The sequence below is a fragment of the Eumetopias jubatus genome, unplaced genomic scaffold (genome assembly GCF_037043125.1).
Source record: "Eumetopias jubatus isolate StellerSeaLion01/CBP00866 unplaced genomic scaffold, mEumJub1_p1.0 scaffold_5, whole genome shotgun sequence".
Taxonomy (NCBI): domain Eukaryota; kingdom Metazoa; phylum Chordata; class Mammalia; order Carnivora; family Otariidae; genus Eumetopias; species Eumetopias jubatus.
The window spans coordinates 105,887,203-105,907,211 of NW_028274811.1; the positions used below are offsets into that span (position 1 = coordinate 105,887,203).

The window sequence follows — 20,009 nt, forward strand, 5'->3', positions numbered from 1 at the left end:
TAATCTAAAAAGGCCGCATATCATATGATTCCAACTATTTGACACACCAGAAAAGGCAAAACTAGAGAGACAGTAAAAAGATCAGTGATAGGTAGTTTGGGGTTTGGGGAGAGAGATGAATAGGCAGATCACAAAGGATTTTTAAGGCAGCAAAACTACTCTGTGATATTTATAATGGTGGATACATATCATTACACATTTGCCAAAACCCGTAAAGTATAAAACACCCAGAGTGAAGCCTAATGTAAATATGTACTTTGGGTGGATAATGATGTGTCAGTGTAGGCTTATTACATCAATCATAACAAATGTATTACTCTGGTGGGGGATGTCAATAGTGACATAGGTTGTGTGAGTGTGGGGAAGGGGAGTATAGTGAATTCTTTATACTTTGTGTTCAATTTTGTTGTGAACCTAAGACTTCTCTAAAAAATAGTTTGTTAATTTGAAAAATATATTTCCTTTAGGGTCCTGTGGTAGCAAACAAATATCAAAACCCCTTTCCTGGCTCTTCTGCCAGCTGTGGAGTTACCACCCCACTGTGCTTCTGAGAATGGCCTGAATTCAGCCCAATTTCCAGAGTGACAAGGAGGAGATGAGAAAAAAGTTTGAAGCTGGGGTGCCCTGTGAACTTGGGTATGGTAGATCCCACAGCCACCTCAGGCAACTTCACCTCTTCAAGCTTCAGTGTGCTTATCTGTAATAATACCAGACTAACATAGTGGTTACAGACCATAATGGGTTCAGTGGCTCTGAAGCTCCTCTTATTTCAGTTTGAATTTGGGCTTTGTCTCCAACCTAGCAAGTGCATGAGCATGCTTCCATTGCCACCCACCTCTAGCTTCAAAGTAGGAATATCAGTAGTACCTATGGTGGAGGGTTGTCCTAAGGATAAAATGTGATGATGCACTCAGCCCATGGCACATTGTAAGCATTGTGCAATCAAGTATAACTATTATTATTAGGTGGACAGTTTGACCCTTTCTGACCTACAAAATCAACAATTCCATATGGCTTGACCTTATATCTTTTATGGGACTGTTATGGGCACTAAATGAGAAAATACAGGCACTGGGCTTGCTACCATTGGAGGTGCTCAATACATGATCATGATTATTATTATTTTTATCCACAATCCCAGGGATGGTACCTGTTGTTGAGAAATCAAAGAACCCAAGATATACATCAAGAAACTTGATCATCCTCTGTAACTGTCATTTCATTTACTTGTCAGTTCCTACTCCCATCTCTCTTTCACTCACCTGCCCCTACCCTAATTATTATAGTGGAGACCTTGTCTTAGTATTTGTAGATTCTAAAAAATGCGAGGCACATAATAAGTGCTCAAGAAATGCTGTTGAATGAGTGATTCCAAGAGTTTTATGGGTTTCGCCAGGGGTTGGGGGGATTTGCTTCTCTTGTGGATTACTGGGGAACTAAAGACTAAAATCTTGAACATAACCAAGGGACTTGAGTAAAAGACCTCTTTAGGCTTTAATTCCTTCTGTCAGAATGGATCCGGTAATCCTAACCTTGCTCCATCATAGAGTATTTGAATTGCAAGAGTGTTGCTGAGAAAATATACATCTATTAGAATGGCTAAAATTGAAAGAACTGATGATACCAAGTCCTGACGAGGATGCAGAACACCTGGAACTCTCATATATTGCTGGTGGAAATGCAAAACTGTACAACCACTTTGAAAAATACTTTTTGTAGTTTCTTGTGAAGTGAAACATATATTTAACCACAAGACCTAGCAGCTTCACTCCTAATTATTTACCCTAGAGAAATGAAAACTTATGTTCACATAAAACTTGAATATTTATAGTGACTTTATTCATAATTGTCAAAAACTGGAAACACCCAATGTCCTTCAACTGGTGAATGGATAAAGTAACTATGGTACATTCACACAATGGAATACTACTGAATAATAAAAATATGGGAACTCCTGATACATGCAACAACATGGATGAATCTTAAATACATTTTACTGAATGAAAGAAGCCAGACTCAAGCTAAATTCTGAATAGTTTCATTTATATGATATTCTGGAAAAGTCAATGCTATAGGAACATAAAGCAGATCAGTAATTGCTAGTGATTGCGAGTGACAGGAAACTGGAGGAAAGTTTTTGGAGTGATCCTTATTGTGGAAGTGGTGATTTGGTTGTATGTATTTGTCAAAACTCATAGTTGTGTACACTAAAAAAATAGAGAATGTTAACATATGTAAATTAGACTCAAATAAACCAGACTTTTAAAAAAGAGCTAGTTTCTGGGAAAATGGTTTACAAAGCAAAGTTATCACTGGGTCAACATTATTACCATAGTAAGGGCCAATGGAGACAATTCTCCTAAAAGCAACTTGGAAGTGTGCTGAGCCAGAATGAAATAATAATCATTAATTATTTAATTTATAATTTATTTAATTAAACATTTATTGTGCCTTCCAAATACTGGGGGGATGAGTGAAGAATCAGGTGCACTTCCTATTCACAAAGGGCTCACAATGTAGTGGGAGTGGGGTAAGAAAAACAAAATTACAGTATAACATGATCATTATCTTTGATAATAATTAAAGAACCAGTATATAATTAGACTCTTCACACATTACACAATTAAAAGGACAAACTAAGCATTAGGAATACACTCCTTACCCCTGCACTTAATAGCAGTAGAATGAGGATAATAAAAGCTAGCATTTATTGACTGCTTACTTTGTGAGAGATGTTATTCTAAGCACCCATTTAAGCCTTACAAAAACCCTATGAGCTAGGAGCCATCATAGAAAAGTTTATTTACCCATGGTCACTCAACTGTAAAGGATTGCAAAGAGATTTAAACCCTGTTATGATGGTCACCTCCTAACCATGACAGTATACTGTAGCTAGAGAGGAACACTGACCTGGGTTACCTGAACTCCCAAAATTTGGAACTGGTTGTTCTAACTCTACCTTAGTTTCCCTAATATCAGAGGAGAGACTCAAGCATGCAAAACTCTCTGTGTAAGACACCAGGGTAAACCATTATTCCTCTTGTGATCCTTTCCTGTGCTTGCTATTTACCCACCCACCCCTATTACAAAAGTAATAGGTAATTATTATAAAATATGGAAGAGGCAAAACAAACAAAAAAACAAAACCCAAGAAACCAAATTAAACAAAAAAATCTTCATCTATCCATAGTCTCACCACCCAGAGGTAAATATTGCTAGCATTTGGGCACATTTCCTTCTAGTATTTTAAAAAAATACCTTTTATTTATATAGCTGAGATCATACTTAAATGTAATTTTGGACCCTGCTTTTTTTCACTTAACATTAGAGCATGAACTCTTCATAAACATTATTTTAAATGGATATATAATAATCCATCATATAGATATTCTACAATTTATTAACTGTTCCTTCACAGTTGGATATTTAGGTCGTTTCCAACATTATAAATAACACCATTATTAACATTCTGGTCCATAAATCTTGTAGGTTATTTTTTTAGGAAAGTTTCCCAGAAATGTAATTACTAGGTTAAATGTCAAGAATATTTTAAAGATTACAGTGAGATGTAGTATTCTTTAAAAACAACAAACACATTCTTTACAAACAAATGGAAAGGCTTCTATGGGGTCAAAAGTTGTTTGTATGTTTGTTTCTGTGTATAAGTATGGAGGGGGGTGGATGAGAGACAGAACTGGGAACTTTCTCAGTACTTGGTCAGTGCAGTAACCATGTGACTTTTTCTCTTGTGAGCTACTTCCCAATTTTTAGATGCACGTGCTGATTAAATATTGATCACTGAGTGCCACCAAATGGAAGCAAATTTCATGTATGGAGTTTGTATGCCTTTTGCAAGTATATTGTCCATAGAATCAGTGAGACTTGGCACCTGTGTTTTTCACCAGGCAGAGCATTTTCACTGCCATTATCTCAACAGTTTCTCATAGCTCCTGGGTGAAATGGGTTGGGATAGCCATTACCATTCGTAGGTCTTTGGTTAGAAACTCAGGCCCAGAAAGAAGTGAATTACCCAAAGTCACAGAGCTAGTTGGAGAGAGCTGGGACTAGAATTCTAGTCTCATGGTTCTAAGGCAAAAGCCCCTCTTATGGAGTGAATTATGTCTTCCCCTAACCTGCACCCCCCATCCATATGTTGAAGCCCTAACCTGCGATGTGACTATATTGGGAGACAGGGCCTATAAGGAGGTAAAAAAGATTAAATGAAGTCATAGGATGGGGCTCTGATCTGGCAGGATTAGTGTCCTTATAAGAAGAGGAAGACCAGAGCTCTTTCTCTCTCTCTGCACACACACAGAGAAAAGGCCACAGGAGGACACAGCAGAAGGTGGCTGTCTACAAGCCAGGAAGAGAGGTCTCACCAGAAATCAACCCTGCCAACACCTTGATCTTGGACTTCCAGCCTCCAGAACTGTGAGAAAATAAGTTTCTGTTGTTTAAGCACCCAGTCTGTGGTATTCTGTTAATGGCAGCCCTAGAAGACTAATACAGATTTTGGTACCAAGAAGTTGGTGGGGTGGTTCTGTGTGGGGGGGTGTCGTTGCTGTAACAAATGCCTAAAAATGTGGAGGTGTCTTTGGAACTGGGTAATAGGCAGAGACTGGATAAGCTTTGGGATGCATGCTAGAAAAAACACCTAGGTTGCCTTAAAGGGACTGTTGGTAGAAATCGAATGTTAAAGATAGTTCTAGTGAGGGCTGAGGAAGAAGAACTGTTAAAGAAAGCATCTATTATTTTAGAGAAGACTCACATCATCATGGACAGAATGTTGGTAGAACTGTGAACATTAAAGGTGATTCTGGTGAGGCCTCAGAACATGGAAATGCAGAAGATGGAAATGGAAATTGGCAGAAAGGTGATCCTAATCGTGAAGTGGCAAAGAACTTGGCTGAATCGTGTTGTAGTGTTTTGTGGTAAGTGGAAATTGCAAGTGATGAACTTTGATATTTAGCTAAAGAGATTTCTAAGCAAAGTTTTGAAGGTGTGGCCTGGTTTTTCCTTGTGGTTTATAATAAAACATGAGAGGAGAGAGATAAATGGAAAGGACTGCTAAGCAAAAAGGAACCAGAGTTTGAAGATTTGGAAAATTCTCAGCCCACCCATGTGGCAAAAAAACCAAGAATGCATGTTTTAGGGAGAGCACCAAGGGTGTGCCTAGCCAACCACTCTATAAGGAGGTCACCCATGCAGTTCATCAGACATCTCAGCAGAAACCAGGAATAGAGATGGGATTTATACCAGCAAGAGACGCAACCAGTTTGGACCAAAGGGAACAGAGAAGGTACAAAATAAAGGAAGGCTGTTGGAGTTCTGGGATTCTACAGGACAGGACAGCTGAGCTATTTGGCTGTGAATATGCTTTATCCTTCAGGAGAAGGGAAGAATGACCCTGAAGGTGATTCAGAGAGCATCAGGCTGCCATTCCCACTATATGCCTAGGGCACTTAGCCCAGAGGGCAAGGCTATTTCCTTCTCAGGTTCAGAGGGTAGGGCCTCCTCTTGGTTTCAGGGAGTTGGGCCATCCCTGCCTTGTGCTTCAGATGCAGGACTGCAGCAAAAAGCCACAGGTGTGGGCCTGCTGCCCAGAGTCGAGGAGGTAGGGCCACTGGCTAGGACAGTAGGGATGATACCACTGCACAAGTGGGCCCGGACAGCATAACATTCAACTACAGGATTATTCTAGAGCTTTAAGATTTGGTGGAGTTTGCCTTGCTAGGTTTTGGATTTGTCTGGGACCTGTCACCCCTTTCCTCTTTCTGATTTCTCCCTCTTGGAATGGGAATGTCTATCCTATAGCTGTATTTTGAAAGCACATAAGTTGTCTGGTGTCCAGGTGGAGAGGGATTCTGTCTCAGGATAAATCATACTTGGAGTTTCATCCATATCTGATTTAGGTGATATTTAGATGAGACTTTGGACTTGGAATTGATGCTAAAATGGATTAAGACTTTTGGGGGTGTTGGGATAGTGTGAATGTATTTTCTGTATAATAAGCACATGAATTTTGGGGAGGTGGGGGTCAAAGGAAAATGTTATGGACTGTGTGTCTCCCTCAAATTCACATGTTGGAGCCCTAACCCCCAGGGTGGCTGTTTTTGGAGATGGGGCCTATACAGAGGTAATAAAGATTAAATGAGATCATAAGGGTGGGGCTCTGACCTGATGGAATTAGTGTCCTTATAAGAAGGGGAAGAGAGAAGAGCTTGCTATCTCCATACAAGCACAGAAGATGCCACGTGAGGACTCAGTGGGAAGGTGGCCGACTACATGCCAGGAAGAGAGGGCTTACCAGAAAACCAACAGGCTAACACCTTGATCTTGCACTTCTGGCCTCCAGAACTGTGAAAAAACAAGTTTCATTGTTTAAGTCACCCAGTCTGCGGTATTTTGTTATGGCAGCTCAAGCAGACTAATACAGCCTCTAAATACACCAATGGCAAGACCATATCTTTTATTTATCCCATGGGTGCCCAGCGGTTTTGACAGACCCACCTACCTACTCATCATTTTCAGCAATGTCTTGTCCTTCCCAATACACAGTATTTTGTTGAGTTGTGCAAACCTGGGTTTGAAGAAAGAGGCTCAGTGAAAGGAATAGATAACAAGAGGTCTGAGGCTTGGTTTCTAGAACCAGGCTTTGCCAAAACTTGCTAAGGGATCTTAGGCAAGCCACTTCTCTCTGATGATTATCATTATCCATCTGTAAATTAAAGTGTGCTGTATCAGACTCTGGAGTTAGACAGATGTGGGCTTGAGTCCAGACTCTGACATTTGTTGCGTGACCTTGCACAAATTACTTAGCCCCTCAGGTTTGGTTTTCTCATCTCTAAAACAGGATAACCCCAGGGATTACTGGGCTAATTAACAGATGATGTATCCAGAGTCCCCGGCACATGTTAAGGGACAATAAAGGTAGTTCTTTTCCTAGATTTTAATTAATTAATTAACTTAATTTATGCAAAGCGCCGAGGACAGTTTCTGGCACTTAGAAAGGGCTGTATCTGTCTTAGTTACTTTTTTTTTTTATTCTAGCAGATAGTAAGTCCTCAGTAAGTAAGGTCCTTATGATTATTTTCAGGCTTCATTTCCCTCCAAAGCCCTAAATCCTAACCATACCTAATTCTGTTTTTCCCCCAATACAACCCGTGGGCTTTCCTGCCGTAGTGTATTTGTCTAATCCGTTTTCTCTGTCTGGTGCTCCATTTCTCTTCCTCTCTCAGAGCTCAGATGTCTTCTCTCCTGGGAACCCTCTCTCCACTACCCTACTCCTCCCAGTCAGAGGAATGGCTCCTTGGTTTGTGTCCTGCTAAGAAAACAACTCCATATAGCACTTAGTTCTTTGTGCCTGGTGGTTCGGTTAACTCTTTCAGAGCCTGCTTCCAAGCGTAGCGGCCTCGGGGGCACGGTGCTGGATGAGTAGCCTCTGGGTGTCACCCAAGACGTCTAGCACAGTGCGGGACAGAGGAAACGGGCCCCTGTGCAGAGAGGGGTCCAGTTTAACTCCTAGAAGCCCGAGCCCCCGACCCTCCCCGGGCCGCGCCCACCATGAAGCCGGCCCCTCCGCGGGCTCGGACTCGCCCTCCGCTGCTCCCCATCACCTGAGCCGACCCGGCTCCCAGCGGTGCCCCCGCCTCCTTCCCGGCGGTCCCTCCCGCCCCGCGTCCCCTCCCCTCCCGGCGGGCGCGTCCCCTCCTCCACCCCGCGGCGGAGCCCTGCGGAGCTGAGGGCGGAGCGTTGCTGCCGATGGCTGGGAGCCGGGCTGGGAGGCGCTGGGCGAGCAGTGGGTTCCAGACGCGCCGCCGCCTGGCCGGGGGGCTGGCATGGCCGCGTGCTTGTGAACGCGGAGCGCGCGAGGGGCCACTGCCACCATGCCCGGGGGCGTGGGCGCCGTCCGGCTCTGCCTGCTGGCGCTCGCCCTGCCGGGGTGGACCAGAAGTAAGTGGCGGGGCGCGTGTGGGGGGGGGGGCAAGGCTGGGGGAGGATGGAGGCGGGTGGGCTGGGTGGCCCGAGGACCTGGGAGTCGCCCCCTGCACCTCCGCGGGTCTGCTTCCCCGAGGTCCCCCAGCCTGGGAGCCCGGGCTTTGTTTCCACGTTGTGCGCCCCGGGAGGTGGTGGGGGTCCGGGAGACCCAGAGCAGGCAGAAAACAGTCGGTCCCCTCCCTGGCTTGCCTCCCTCGCCCTCGTTCTCTTTTTCCACTGTTTTTCTGCTTTGGCTTCTCTTTCCGCTGCTTTCCTAGTCTCTCCTCTTCTCTCCAGTCTTTGTGTGTGTGTTCCTATAAATATATATTGATAAAATTGGAACCATACCATATGTACAGTTTTGTGCCTTGCATTCTCCACTTCACATTATGAGCCCACATCATTACATTCTCCAAAAACATGATTTTAATGACTGTAGATTACATCAGGAAATCGCAGAAGTGTAATTTTCAAAAAGTTAACATGACTCATACAAATATAGGATGAATGGGTAGCAAAGATTCCTTCAATTCATTAATGAGGCGGTGAGTAGAATGGTAAAGCTGGTTCAAAGCATGAGAGGAACGGATGGTACAAGCATCAGAGAAAATGTTGAAGTCGTGCGCTGGGACAGATACAAAAGTGGTCAATGCCCCCATAGGGTCAACCAACCTTAATTCTTAGTTCTCTCTCTACCATACCGAAGTCATTTGCATCTCTACCAGACAAAAATCTACGGTTAACATGTAACTTCACACAGTATGGTTTTTTAATTTGTTGTAAATTAAAAAAGTCAAACCAAGGTGCATTCCCCTAGAAAAATGTGGTGATCTATGGGAGGGCCTGTTAAACAATGCTCCAGTGTGACATTGAAAGGGCATCCTGCTTGCTTTTTGCCTCATTTAAAAGTTTTGAACCATTTTTCTTAAGATGTACTCTGTTCCTGTCTTATTTAAGCCTTGCTTTCAGTATTTTTTTTTTGCAATCATAAAGATAATTTCATTCCTTTAAACATTCCATTAAATATCATATAATTCCCTTTTGTTGCAAAGAATCTAGACTTATCAGAGCCACCAGAGCAGGGATAGGCCTCTCTGGTCCCCCCAGGAATATCAAGTACCTAGCATAGTACTTGGTAGATAGTTAAGCATTCAGAAAACACATTATGAATAAATGAATGCATTGCTTCTGATTTTTACCAGTACTATGAATCTAATACTTGTCTAGTGAGATTATTTTTCAGATATATTTTGATTGAGAATACATTATATCAGTAATCTGAAAGGAACATCAATCACTCATAATCCTGCCATTCTACCGGCCAGCTCTCACACCACTCATTGTGTTCTATGTGATCGATGTGGTTGGTTTAGAAAGAATAGATTTTGGAATCCTCACCCCCACCCCAGGAATCCTATGGATTTGGCCCGTTCCTGTGGAGACTAATTTATCTAGGTCTTGGGGAATCACCACTTTATTACGGTTATCTGCAAAAAGTGTTTGAGTGGTACCTAGAACAAGGAAAGACTTGTTTCAGCTCACCTTTCTTGGAAAATAGAAATCCTGCTGCATATCTTGTCTTGAGGATGAAGGGGAACCGAGGAGTGATAGTGATTTGGAAAGTAGGAAGTGATCTACAAACGTAAACTTGCCATTAGGAAGCTCAGGGTAATGTGATGATGCTTTGTGGATGTGGGAGCAGTTTCATGGTGACTCTCCCCAGTACTGCTGTGAGATAAGCAGTCCGGTATCATTGTCTTCATATTACAGATGAGCATACCGAAGCTCAGGGGGAAAAAAACCCATGGACCTGACTTCCAGAACATACCCAGAATCCGACCACTTCATTCCTCTCTACTGAGCTCATTTTAGTCTGAGCCACCATCATCTCTCACCAGGTCTCTAGCCCCGCCTTCTTGCTTCTATTCTTATGCCCACCCCCTCCCCCATTGTACCCCCCATCTCCACCCAGCAGGCAGAAGAATCTTTTAAAAACCAACCACAGATCATATTGCTCTGTGTCTAAACCCTCCAGTGCCTTCCAAGTCTATTTATAATAAAATCCAGACACTTGCCATGGCCTCTGTGATAATCAGACCCATGTCTCCTACCACCTTCCCTGCTCATTTACTAGATTCTAGCTACCTCTACCTTCTGCTTGTTCCTTAAATGGGCCAAGTCACCTTCTGCTGAGGCAGGATCATTGCACTTGCTGGTCTTTCTCCCTGGGGCACTCTTCCCCCAGGTCTTTTAATGGCTGCCTTCTTCTCGTCTCTCAGGTCTCAAATACCATCTTTGCTAAACATCCTGTCTAAAATAGGCACCTCCTCTTCGGTGTCTCTTTATTCCATGACCCTATTAGACCATTTGAGAATATTTGTGTATTTTGCATCTCCCACCTCTAGAAGGTAAACTGTGAGGACTACAGAGAGCCTGTTATCACTGTTCACCACAATATGGCCAAAAACTAGCAGAGTGCCTGACCTATATTAAGTGCCAAGAGCCTGGCCTCCAGCAGGTGTTCTCCTAATGACCCAATAAGGGGTTTTTCCCAGTTGGCGGTGCATGCCTAGCTTAGCTGGGGTGCAGAGTTCTGGAATTCCAATGGTTGTGCATCCTGTATTGGTAGGAGGAAATGGGGAAGGCACCGCCCAGCTACAGCATGAACGAATAATACCTCAGTGGAAGACTGCAGAAAGCCCCACGAAAGAAAAGGTAAGACACAAAATATTTCATTTTCAGAGCCAGGAGCTGACAAGTCCATTCTGTGAGATGCGGGGCCACCTTCTCAACTTCCCTGGAAGCGTCATTGCTATTAGTTCTGTTTCTGGCCTACTCTATCCTCTCTGTGCATTGGTTTTGAAAATCCCAGAGGGGACTTTCCTTCATTGTGTGACAAACTTCTAGAACACTTCCAAATGCTATTAGTTGAGGAAATGAAAATTATTAATGCTGACACAAGCTAAGTGCAAATATGTGTCACAAAAACCACCAGCTCTCAAATGGAATTGATTGAATATTGTCACTGTTATTTTTGCTCTATATAATACATGCTTTACTTTACTGACAAGATAATGTACTTGGAGAGAAAAATAATAATTCAAGCTATTTTTAAGAGACAGGGGAGGAATCTAGTACTGGGGGATATATCTTAAAATGCAATAGGCTCCTCGGGCCATGACACCAGCAAAATGCACAGGCTTTATCAAGGAGATTGGGAACAAGACGGAAAACATTATTCTGTTCTGCAAAGAGGACCTGGACATCTAGGATATTTTTTGTGGTTCTGGTCTTTACAGTTCAAGTGAGACATTAAAGAGCTAGAAAGGAAGACAGTTGCTGTGTGCCCGTAACTAGCTATGGGACCTTCTACTTTCTGAACTTTAGATTCCTCATTTATAAAATAGGGCTTCGAGGGGATTAGGAATAGAGAGGGCTGGGGAGAAGTGATAGTTAATAAGGTCCTTTGGGGCTCAAAGGGTCTATGATTTATTGGGCAGCATATAAAAAAGCAAGATTATAGTAGAAGAGAATGGAGAGAGAGCTGTGTCAGGGAAGATTTCAGACTTTGTGGAAAGGTAAATGGAGAGGAGAAATGCCTGGAATCCTTGAAGTTACAGCTAGGGTAATGCACACGTGTCCAGAATGCTTCCATTTGAATTTATTAAGGGAACTTGCAGCAACAAATTTGGGAGAAATGAAAGTAAGTAAAGACAATAAATGCATGAACTTCATTTCATCAAAAAGTAGGAAAGGCTGAAAATAGCCTCAGGAAAAATCTAGACAGATTGATGGATGCCTTCCTAGAGCAGGTTATTTTTAGAAATTAGGATCTTGGATAGTCCAACATACCTATTACTGCTCGAGGAATGGATCCGATACTTTCTGTAGAGGTTCTTTGTTCCTTCCAGATGTGGGATGCCGGGCATCCTCAGGAAGGGCCTGAGAAACAAAGTGGAGCTCCAGATCCTGTCTTTATTCCTAGCCATTGTCTGCCCAGAATCTGGGTCATTGTATTTTGTAGGAAGAGTCAGCACAGTGCCTGGTGCCATAAGTATTTGTTGAATGAACGAATGAATGAATGTCAGAGAGAGAGTAGAAGGTAGGTTTCAGTCCGGCTTCTTATTCTCATTTATGTAATTAATTCATTCATCAAAGATTAATTGAACAGTCACTGAATAATAAGTATTGTACTAGATCTTAAGGGGGGCGGTGCACATATGTAGGACAGGTTTCTGATACCCTGTGAAGCTGAAGATCTATTTAATCTACCCTTAAAGGAAAAGGAATTGTAACCTTTCCCTGTGGGAAGTATAACCAGTGGGTCGACTCCCTCCACCTCCTAGGAGAGGTGATGTTGCCCTTTCCTAACACAGAGTGGGGTTGCAAGGGAAAAGTCAACAGGGAAGATGCATAGATCCTGATAGAGCTGTTTCATTGTTTGCTTGACGTGTCCCTTGGAAACAATGACAACATATTTTAAATATCAGTATCTGAGCATCTTCCACACCAGAGAGAAATATTTTTGGATTACCCACTTGTAAATATTTGTACTCAGGTTGCAGCTTGTGTCTCTTTGGAGGAGAGGTGACAGTGCTTTGATTTGTGTCAACTTTCCTTTTTGTGTGTGGACTGTCACATGGACATCCACTCCTTGAATAAGGGAATTGCTACAGCTCTGTTGCTGTGTACTTTTCCTCAGATGCCCACTTGGGACTGTGTCCCTGATGCTTAATGTCACTGGACAGGGTCCTTGTTCTGGAATATCCCAGGGTAAAGTGGCAAAGGATCAGCAGCCAGAATAGGTGTTATCAGAGTTGAATCAGGGCATCAGAAACAGAGATGTGGATCCCTTAGTGAAAGTTACTGGGCAAACAACCACCTAACTTCCTCTCCCCATGGTTTTGAAATGTCCCTTTTTAAGAGAAGTCAATAGGATGAATTAGTACAAAAATAACAAAGGACAGGGTTGCCCAAGCTTCCTGGATCAGAATGCAATACTGATCTCATCGGAGCCCTTGGTGGCCTGAATGTCTCAGGGATGCCCAGTGCCTAGGACCCTAAAGGGAAGTGCAGTTTGGGGCAAATAGAAAGCAGAGTGTGCTTGGAAGAGGAAGGCCCCTACAGCCAGACGTGGCAAAGCAGTGGGCCCACTTTCTCTGATGCTGAAACTAAGCTTTGGGGTCAACTTCAGGAGTTTATCGGTTCCTTGGTCCCAAGTTAGAGAACACCAAAGAATTGATCCTGTTTTTAATATGCTTAAATATGTAAATATCTCATTTCAAATAAATAACTTTTCCCTTCGAAATTAGTTCAACCACCTTAAGTTGAATTGTTGAATCATGGAAGTTTATTATGACTTGAATTTTTTTTCCTTCTTTTTTAAATTTTAAAAAAATTTTTTAAATTTTTATTTTTTTATTATGTTTAGTTAGCCAGCATATAGTACATCATAGGTTTTTGTTGTAGTTTTCAACGGAATCAATAGTTGCATAATTTTCCACAATAATAAGGTAAAAAGAGATGAAAATCCCTTTCTATTTTAAAATATAAAAGCAATTCTAAAAACATGGAAAGATGCACAAAGAAAATAAAACAACCATGGTCCTACTGCTGAGAGGTCACTATGGTAACTTTTTGATTTATTTCTTTCTACAAAAGTATATTTAAATAAAATATACAGTGTTGTTTTGAGCCTTTGTGTGCTTAATAATTATCATGTATACTTTCTTGATAGTTTAAAAATTATTTAAAGTCATTTTTAATGACTGTTGAGTGTTTTGTCATATGATTGATCATCATTTATTTAACTATTCTCCTATTTTTGGACATTCAAGTTATATTTCATTAGTCATTATTAAAGTAATGAGCATCCCTGTGTATGAACCTTTGCCTGTGTTTCTGTTCTCTTCAGATAGAGTTTTGTGTTACTGAGTCAGAGGGTCTAAACATTTAAAAACTCTTGGTCTATCTGTCAAATTATTTTCCACTGAGTTGGTATCTATTTAAATTCTTACTGGTAGGGTCTGAGAGTGCCTATTTTTCAGTATGCTCATTGTGATTGATGGGTTTTAAAAAATATCTGTCACTGTGATTTTTTTTAAAGGTTTCTTCAAAAAATTTTGCTTTTTGGTGGAGAGCAGTTGCCAGTGATGTTGAACATGTTTTTCATGCTTATTGGCCATTTGTATGATATCTTAAATGATCTCTTCTGGGTATGCTGCTCATTTGGCCATCTGTAAGTTTTTCTCATGTGTTTTTAAAATGTACCTTCTTTTGGACCTACAAAACTTCAGTTAGAGTTTCTCCTAGTTGTCTCCTCTGAAATGGTTGGGGGGTATCCTAACTGAGAGACAAAATGAAATAAAATACAAACTCACTCGGAAGAGGGTACTCCTGGTATTTTCGATAATAGACAGCAAGTATCAGCGGTTTTCTCTGTTGCCAGGCTCTGTGACATTATTTACATTTACTATGTCGCTTAATTGCCACAAGATTCCCATAAGGCTGACTGTTACTATCTGTTTTACAAATAAGGAAACTGAGTTGTAGGGAGCTTCAGTAACGTGCCCAGGTTCACACAACTGCAGTGTGAGAGCTAGCCCTTGAATCCAGATCTGACTGCACAGAAAATTTACTGTCGAAGATCCTGTTGTCGAGTGTTTGCCTTGACCAGACCTGCATGGAAGCACTTACATCACATTTCAGCTTGGAGTTTCTTTCCTTTGTGTGTGAGGAGGAGGCAGGTGGGGGAGGGGAACAGGGTCTTTTGGGGGCTGAAGTCATTTCATGTTTGGGCTGGAAATGCAGTTGACCCTTTCTCGTTCACTTCCTGTGGATCAATGTCAGAGCACTGTGCTTGTTCCTGGGAGCCTTGTCCCCTGCTTTTAGGAACTGACATTCTTTTGTTGTTGCTTCTAGCATCCACTCAAAGCTGAGCTCAGGGTAACGGCCGAGGGGCGAGAATTCATCTTGGACCTGGAGAAGAATGAGTAAGTGGACTCTTCATTTATCCATAATGAAACAGTTCACTTCCATGTCAACGCCGGATGCAGGTGCCACTGTTTTGGAAGGAAGCAGTTTGTGAAATCACCAAGCGCTCAATCTGGTTCCTTTGCGGGGAGTGTCTTCCAAAGACAGCATATCCCCCATCTCTTGACTTGCTGTGAAATTACTGGACCATTTAATGTCTTCCTTGAATTTCCTCTGGCTGTATTTCCGGGGCCTCCTAGAGTTCACTGCAGGCACACAGGGGTGTGTGTATGTGTGTGTGTGTGTGTGTGTGTGTGTGTGTGTGTGACGAAGGGAGGGATGGAATGGAGGACTTTGGCAGCTGACTTACTAGCTCCAGCACAGCGCATGGCAGGAAGTGAAGGAGATTAGAGGAAAACAGCAGAAAGCAGAGAGAGAGGCAGGGCGGAGTGTTGTGGGATTTGGCGCCTCAAATGCAGGCTGCTCCATGTGTTCTGGGTCAGCTAAGTCTGAGATTCTGCCAGGAAGGGCATGGTCAGCAGTCTCCTGGCTTCATCAGGCTGATTCCTCCATCTTCCTAACCTCATTCATCTCGGGTGGCTGCCTGGCTCAGGAATATTTCCACATTGATTTGCCATCAAGTGCATTTGTATCTTGATTCATTTTATTGAGCAGGTGAATAGACATAAGCATGGCTACTCGTCGGCCATTCCCAATCTGCTTGGCCGCCCGAGCGCTCTCCTTACTTGGCTGGGGGATGCTGAGGCTTCTGGTATTTTCCCACTAACTAGTTCTGCCTCACAGACCTCGCAGATAAGGCTGCAAGGCTCAGAGAACTGCCTGCCTCCTCTTGGCAGCCTCTGGAGTCCCCTGGAAGCAGATGAGTAATCAGATGCATCACTGCCAAGAAAGAGATGGATAGAGACCTTCCCATATCCAGAAGGATGGGAATGGCTGCTAAGCTCGGGTAGAAAGCAAGAACATAAATTATTCCAAATTTGGGCTTTTGGATACTTGCAAAGGAGCGTGAGTAGTGTTGGAAGTGTGGTAAAAGCATGCCTTAAGCAGCATGTACAGCAATGGGCTTCATCCACATCTTTCCTCTGCCTCCAGTCTATGGTGGCCTCTGGGAAGTTGGGAAGTTGGGCATCTCAATCATTTTTGCTACTTTCCTCCTAACAGTGAAGCCACCCCAAGAATGGCTTCCTTTTGTCCCATTTGCCTGGAACAGAATTGGCTGTCTGTGGCCCCAGAAGGTGTCGACTCTGCCTGTTTGGGATTTCTCCCTGTGTTGTCTTCCTCTGGTCCTGCAGAAAATGCCTTCAGAGGGTCTCTTCTTGTTGGTCTCTCAGGAGCCTGCTTCCGTTTCTCGTGGCTCCAGCCCTCCAGCTCCAGGCTGAATGTCTCCCCTTGCCACCTGAGTCTAATCCGTCCTATTTGGCCTCAAGTGGACCATTTAACCCTCAGCTTCCTCTGGGCAGTCCAAGTGATGGGGGGGATGTCATGGGTAAATGGGATCCCCGGACTCATCCTTCCCTTGGGTTTTGGAACCTGTGCAAGGGGCCATAGGAAGTTCGAGGAGGAAGATGTCTTAGAAAACCCTGGACACGATGATCTTATGCATGGTTGTAGAAACTTTGAATCAGAGAGCGATAGGCAGGCACTTGCTGAAGGTTGCCCAACAACCTAATCGAGAGAGGTGAGACTAGGGTCATTCGTGTTCTTGGCTTGGGTCTGGAGAAACCGAGGTTTAGTTCCTAGCTGTGTAATCTGGGGCAAATTGCTGCAATTTGTGTAAGCTCAATGTCCTCATCTAAAAAATGAGGATAGTAATGCTAATTCCATAGGGTAGTTGTGAATAGGCAGTGTGCACAAGGTGCTTATATTATAGAGCACACGGTGAGTGATCAGGCACGGTGGTGAGTTTTATGGTCCCACATGAGAGCTTCAGAGCAGGGCCCTCATGTTCTATTGTCGGCTGCTCCAGGCAGCCCTTTGGTTTCCCAGTGAGCAGCAGGGGGCTGGATGTGCTTCCTGGCCTCCTTGAGCTGGCAGAAGGCAGGAGACTTGATAAAAATGGAAGCAGCAGAGCCAAGCAGTATGACCTCACCAGGTATCCCTGGGGGACGGCTTCCTGCTATTTTCATCTAAATTGGGCTTTTTGTTTTTGAACATGTGTTAGCAAGCGGAACTCTTAACTGCACACGACTTCCTAGTGTGTTTATTTCCCCAAGCCTTCTCATTCATGGGGCTTGTGAGTCCGGATTCAGAACAGCTCGGGGGTGGGGGGTGGGGGAGTGAGGCTTTTCTGATTTTTTCAAATTGCTGCGTTAAAGTTTTTGTAATCCCATGATACTTGAGGGGAAGCTAGGCTCTGTGCCAGGCGACTTCTCAAGCTCTGGTTCTTAATTTCCTCAACGGATTTATTCATTGTTATTCATCTGTTATGCATCCATAGCATTGCTGGCCCCAGTGTCAGTACTGGGAACCTGGCTGTGAGTATAACAGTTCTGCCCTTATGGAGCTTATATTCCAGTGGCAGGAACAGTAAACAAATGAACAAGTGAACTGTGGTATGCTCAAAGATGTGCGCTATGGCGGAACCAAAGTGGGGGGTGGGGGGAGGGGTCGGGAGGGAGGGAGGGGCTTTCCAGAACCGTGGCCAGGAAAGGCCTTGGTGGTGAATTGATATTGGAGTCAAGACCTGAAGGAGGTGAGGAAGTGAACCTTGTGGATGGCTAAGAGATGACAATTCCAAGGAGAAGCAACAGCCAAGTTCAAAGCCCCTGATAGGTTATGAAGTTTCCCTTTTCTGTAGCTCCCCACCCCCCATACATTTCCCCATATATTGGATTCTCAGGCCTCTCTGGGCAAGGGCTTCTGGGATTTGTGAGGGAAGGGAGAGGACATTTCAAATTTATTTTTCATCATCCTGAGGTGTCTGGCCTTCTCCCATCAAGTCAAAGCCCGAGTGCTAATGCATGGCCCAAAATAGCAGTGAGCAGACCTTTAATGGAATTCACACATGGAGAGATTGCCAAGAATGGTGAGGATGGAGGAGCAGGGGCATGGGCTGGGAGAGTGGGCACGTAGCAAACGGGCCTTCAGCTCAGAAAGCAGACACCCCAAGTTGTCTTAATTCAATAACATGACAAGTGGCAGCCTTTTCCTGCTGTGAAGCAACTCAGGATAAATGGATGGCATTCCCATGGGAGACGCACACCCTTTATTGAGTGCAGGCAAAAAGGAGTGGCCTTGTAGGGCTAATCTCAATATGGCTTTCATGTCGGACAGTCCTAGGTTCAGATCCTGACTCTGCCCCTTACGGAGCTGTATGTTCTCTTTAAGTCTCAGTTTCCCTATCTGGGATATAAAGATAGCCCATGCCATGAGCCATGGGGAGGATGAAATGAGATGGTGTGTGGAAAGCCAGCACACTGCCTCGCTTCTAGTCCATACTCGGTAAATGGCAGCTACTATTATTTCTTGCTCATGATTTTTTAACTACAAAAGTAATACATGCTTGTTGTAAAACATGTAGCAATACCAAAATATATAAGTAAAAGAGTGAAAGTCTCCCACCCTCAAGGAGAATCCATTGTTAGCTGTTTGGTGGGCATACCTTGGACCTTTTCCGTATGTGTGAGAACACGCACACAGATACTCATAAACACAGTTGCACAGAAACTCACATACCGGCTGCTATTTTTGTTGGGGAGGGAGGAGCAGAAATGAGACTATACTATATATCTTGTTCCATACTTGTTTTTTTAGATTCAACTGTATATCTGAAGGTAGTATTCTACTCTAATAAAAGTATGTATAATGTTGCTTTACATTTACTCACATGCATACACATAATCCGCCAAGGTTGGTGCACAGCTGTTATTAGGAGAGCCTTACTTGTGATTGAGGCAGTGTTGTACGTGGAGAGAGTACTGAGGTCAGAGACAGATGATGTAGAAGTGATCAACAAGCCAGCTGGCTCTCCTGGGTCTCAACGTTCTCATCTCTAAAATGGGGATTTAGTCCCCGTTGGGCTCTAAGAGCTTTTTATTGCACTACCTATTTAAAGGACATGGTGTAAGTAGAAAAATGGAAAAGAACTTCCGACCTTAGGGAGTTTGCTCTCCAGTTATAGAGACATCCTTGAAAATAGGGCACTGGGATAAAGGCAAATGCCCCAAAACCATGGACCTTGAAGTTGAGGACAAACTGCTAGCTCAGGACTCACCACTTAGGCAACACAAACACGAGAAGGGAAATGACAGGGAAGAAATTATAGGCTGCTATTTCCACAAGCCACAGATTTGAGGCATAAATCCATAATATTTTTTCTGCATATAATTTCCCCCATGCCCTGAGGACTGCCTCATCAACCCAGAAGCTCTACTAGACAAAAATTTGTTTGCTGAAATCAAATGGAATCTTCCTTAGCTGTAAGCGTCTAGGGAGATGAACACCTCCAGGAAATGTAGGCTCTGGCTCACTCCCTTCTCCCTTCTGTGCTTTTTCCCAAGGAGGGCCCAATGAACTGTTGAATCAGCTTGCAGGATGCTCACTGGGCTGCATTACTCGAGGGCAGGATCACTAGGTTACAAGGTCACCTTCAAAAGCACACGAGCAGCTCAACTAGTGGGCACTCTGCCCAGAGGACCTTTGGCCATGCACTTCTCTCTGCTGGTCTCTTGAGCACATTCTGGAACTCTTAATTTCCTTGGTATACTGTCCTTCCCTTGAGTAGAAATGATGATTAAGATTCAGATTTTGGCTTGGGAAAGAGAGAAATATCTTTTGGTCTCACTCCATTCATTGTGCTCCAGCCAGCTAGCTAAAGGGAGATCCTGTTTGCACGAGTCTAGCTAATAAGAGTGGACATTTGTTTTCTTTTGTGTGTATGTCTACCTCCAGACTTCATGGAGAACAGTAACTGTCAAGGCAGAATTTGGACTTTTAGAGGCTCAGTGTTTGTAGCATCCACGATTACTTCTGATGTTAATCTCTCCTCATCTCTCTAATTTCTTATTAGTCCTTCAGAGATGCCACTGGGAAGGAGACTG

At 43.4% G+C, this 20,009-nt stretch overlaps 1 protein-coding gene across 1 annotated transcript in view; it reads left to right on the plus strand.

Annotated features, from left to right (window-relative positions):
- The first annotated feature begins 7,751 nt into the window (after positions 1 to 7,751).
- ADAM19 (ADAM metallopeptidase domain 19) overlaps positions 7,752 to 20,009 on the plus strand; it is an 81,056-nt gene continuing 68,798 nt past the window's right edge. Inside the window, exons 1-3 of the mRNA XM_028106507.2 lie at positions 7,752 to 7,953; positions 10,607 to 10,692; positions 14,899 to 14,969. Coding sequence (XP_027962308.1) covers positions 7,887 to 7,953; positions 10,607 to 10,692; positions 14,899 to 14,969 — 224 coding nt within the window. The 5' untranslated portion in view covers positions 7,752 to 7,886. The remainder of the gene's footprint in view (positions 7,954 to 10,606; positions 10,693 to 14,898; positions 14,970 to 20,009) is intronic.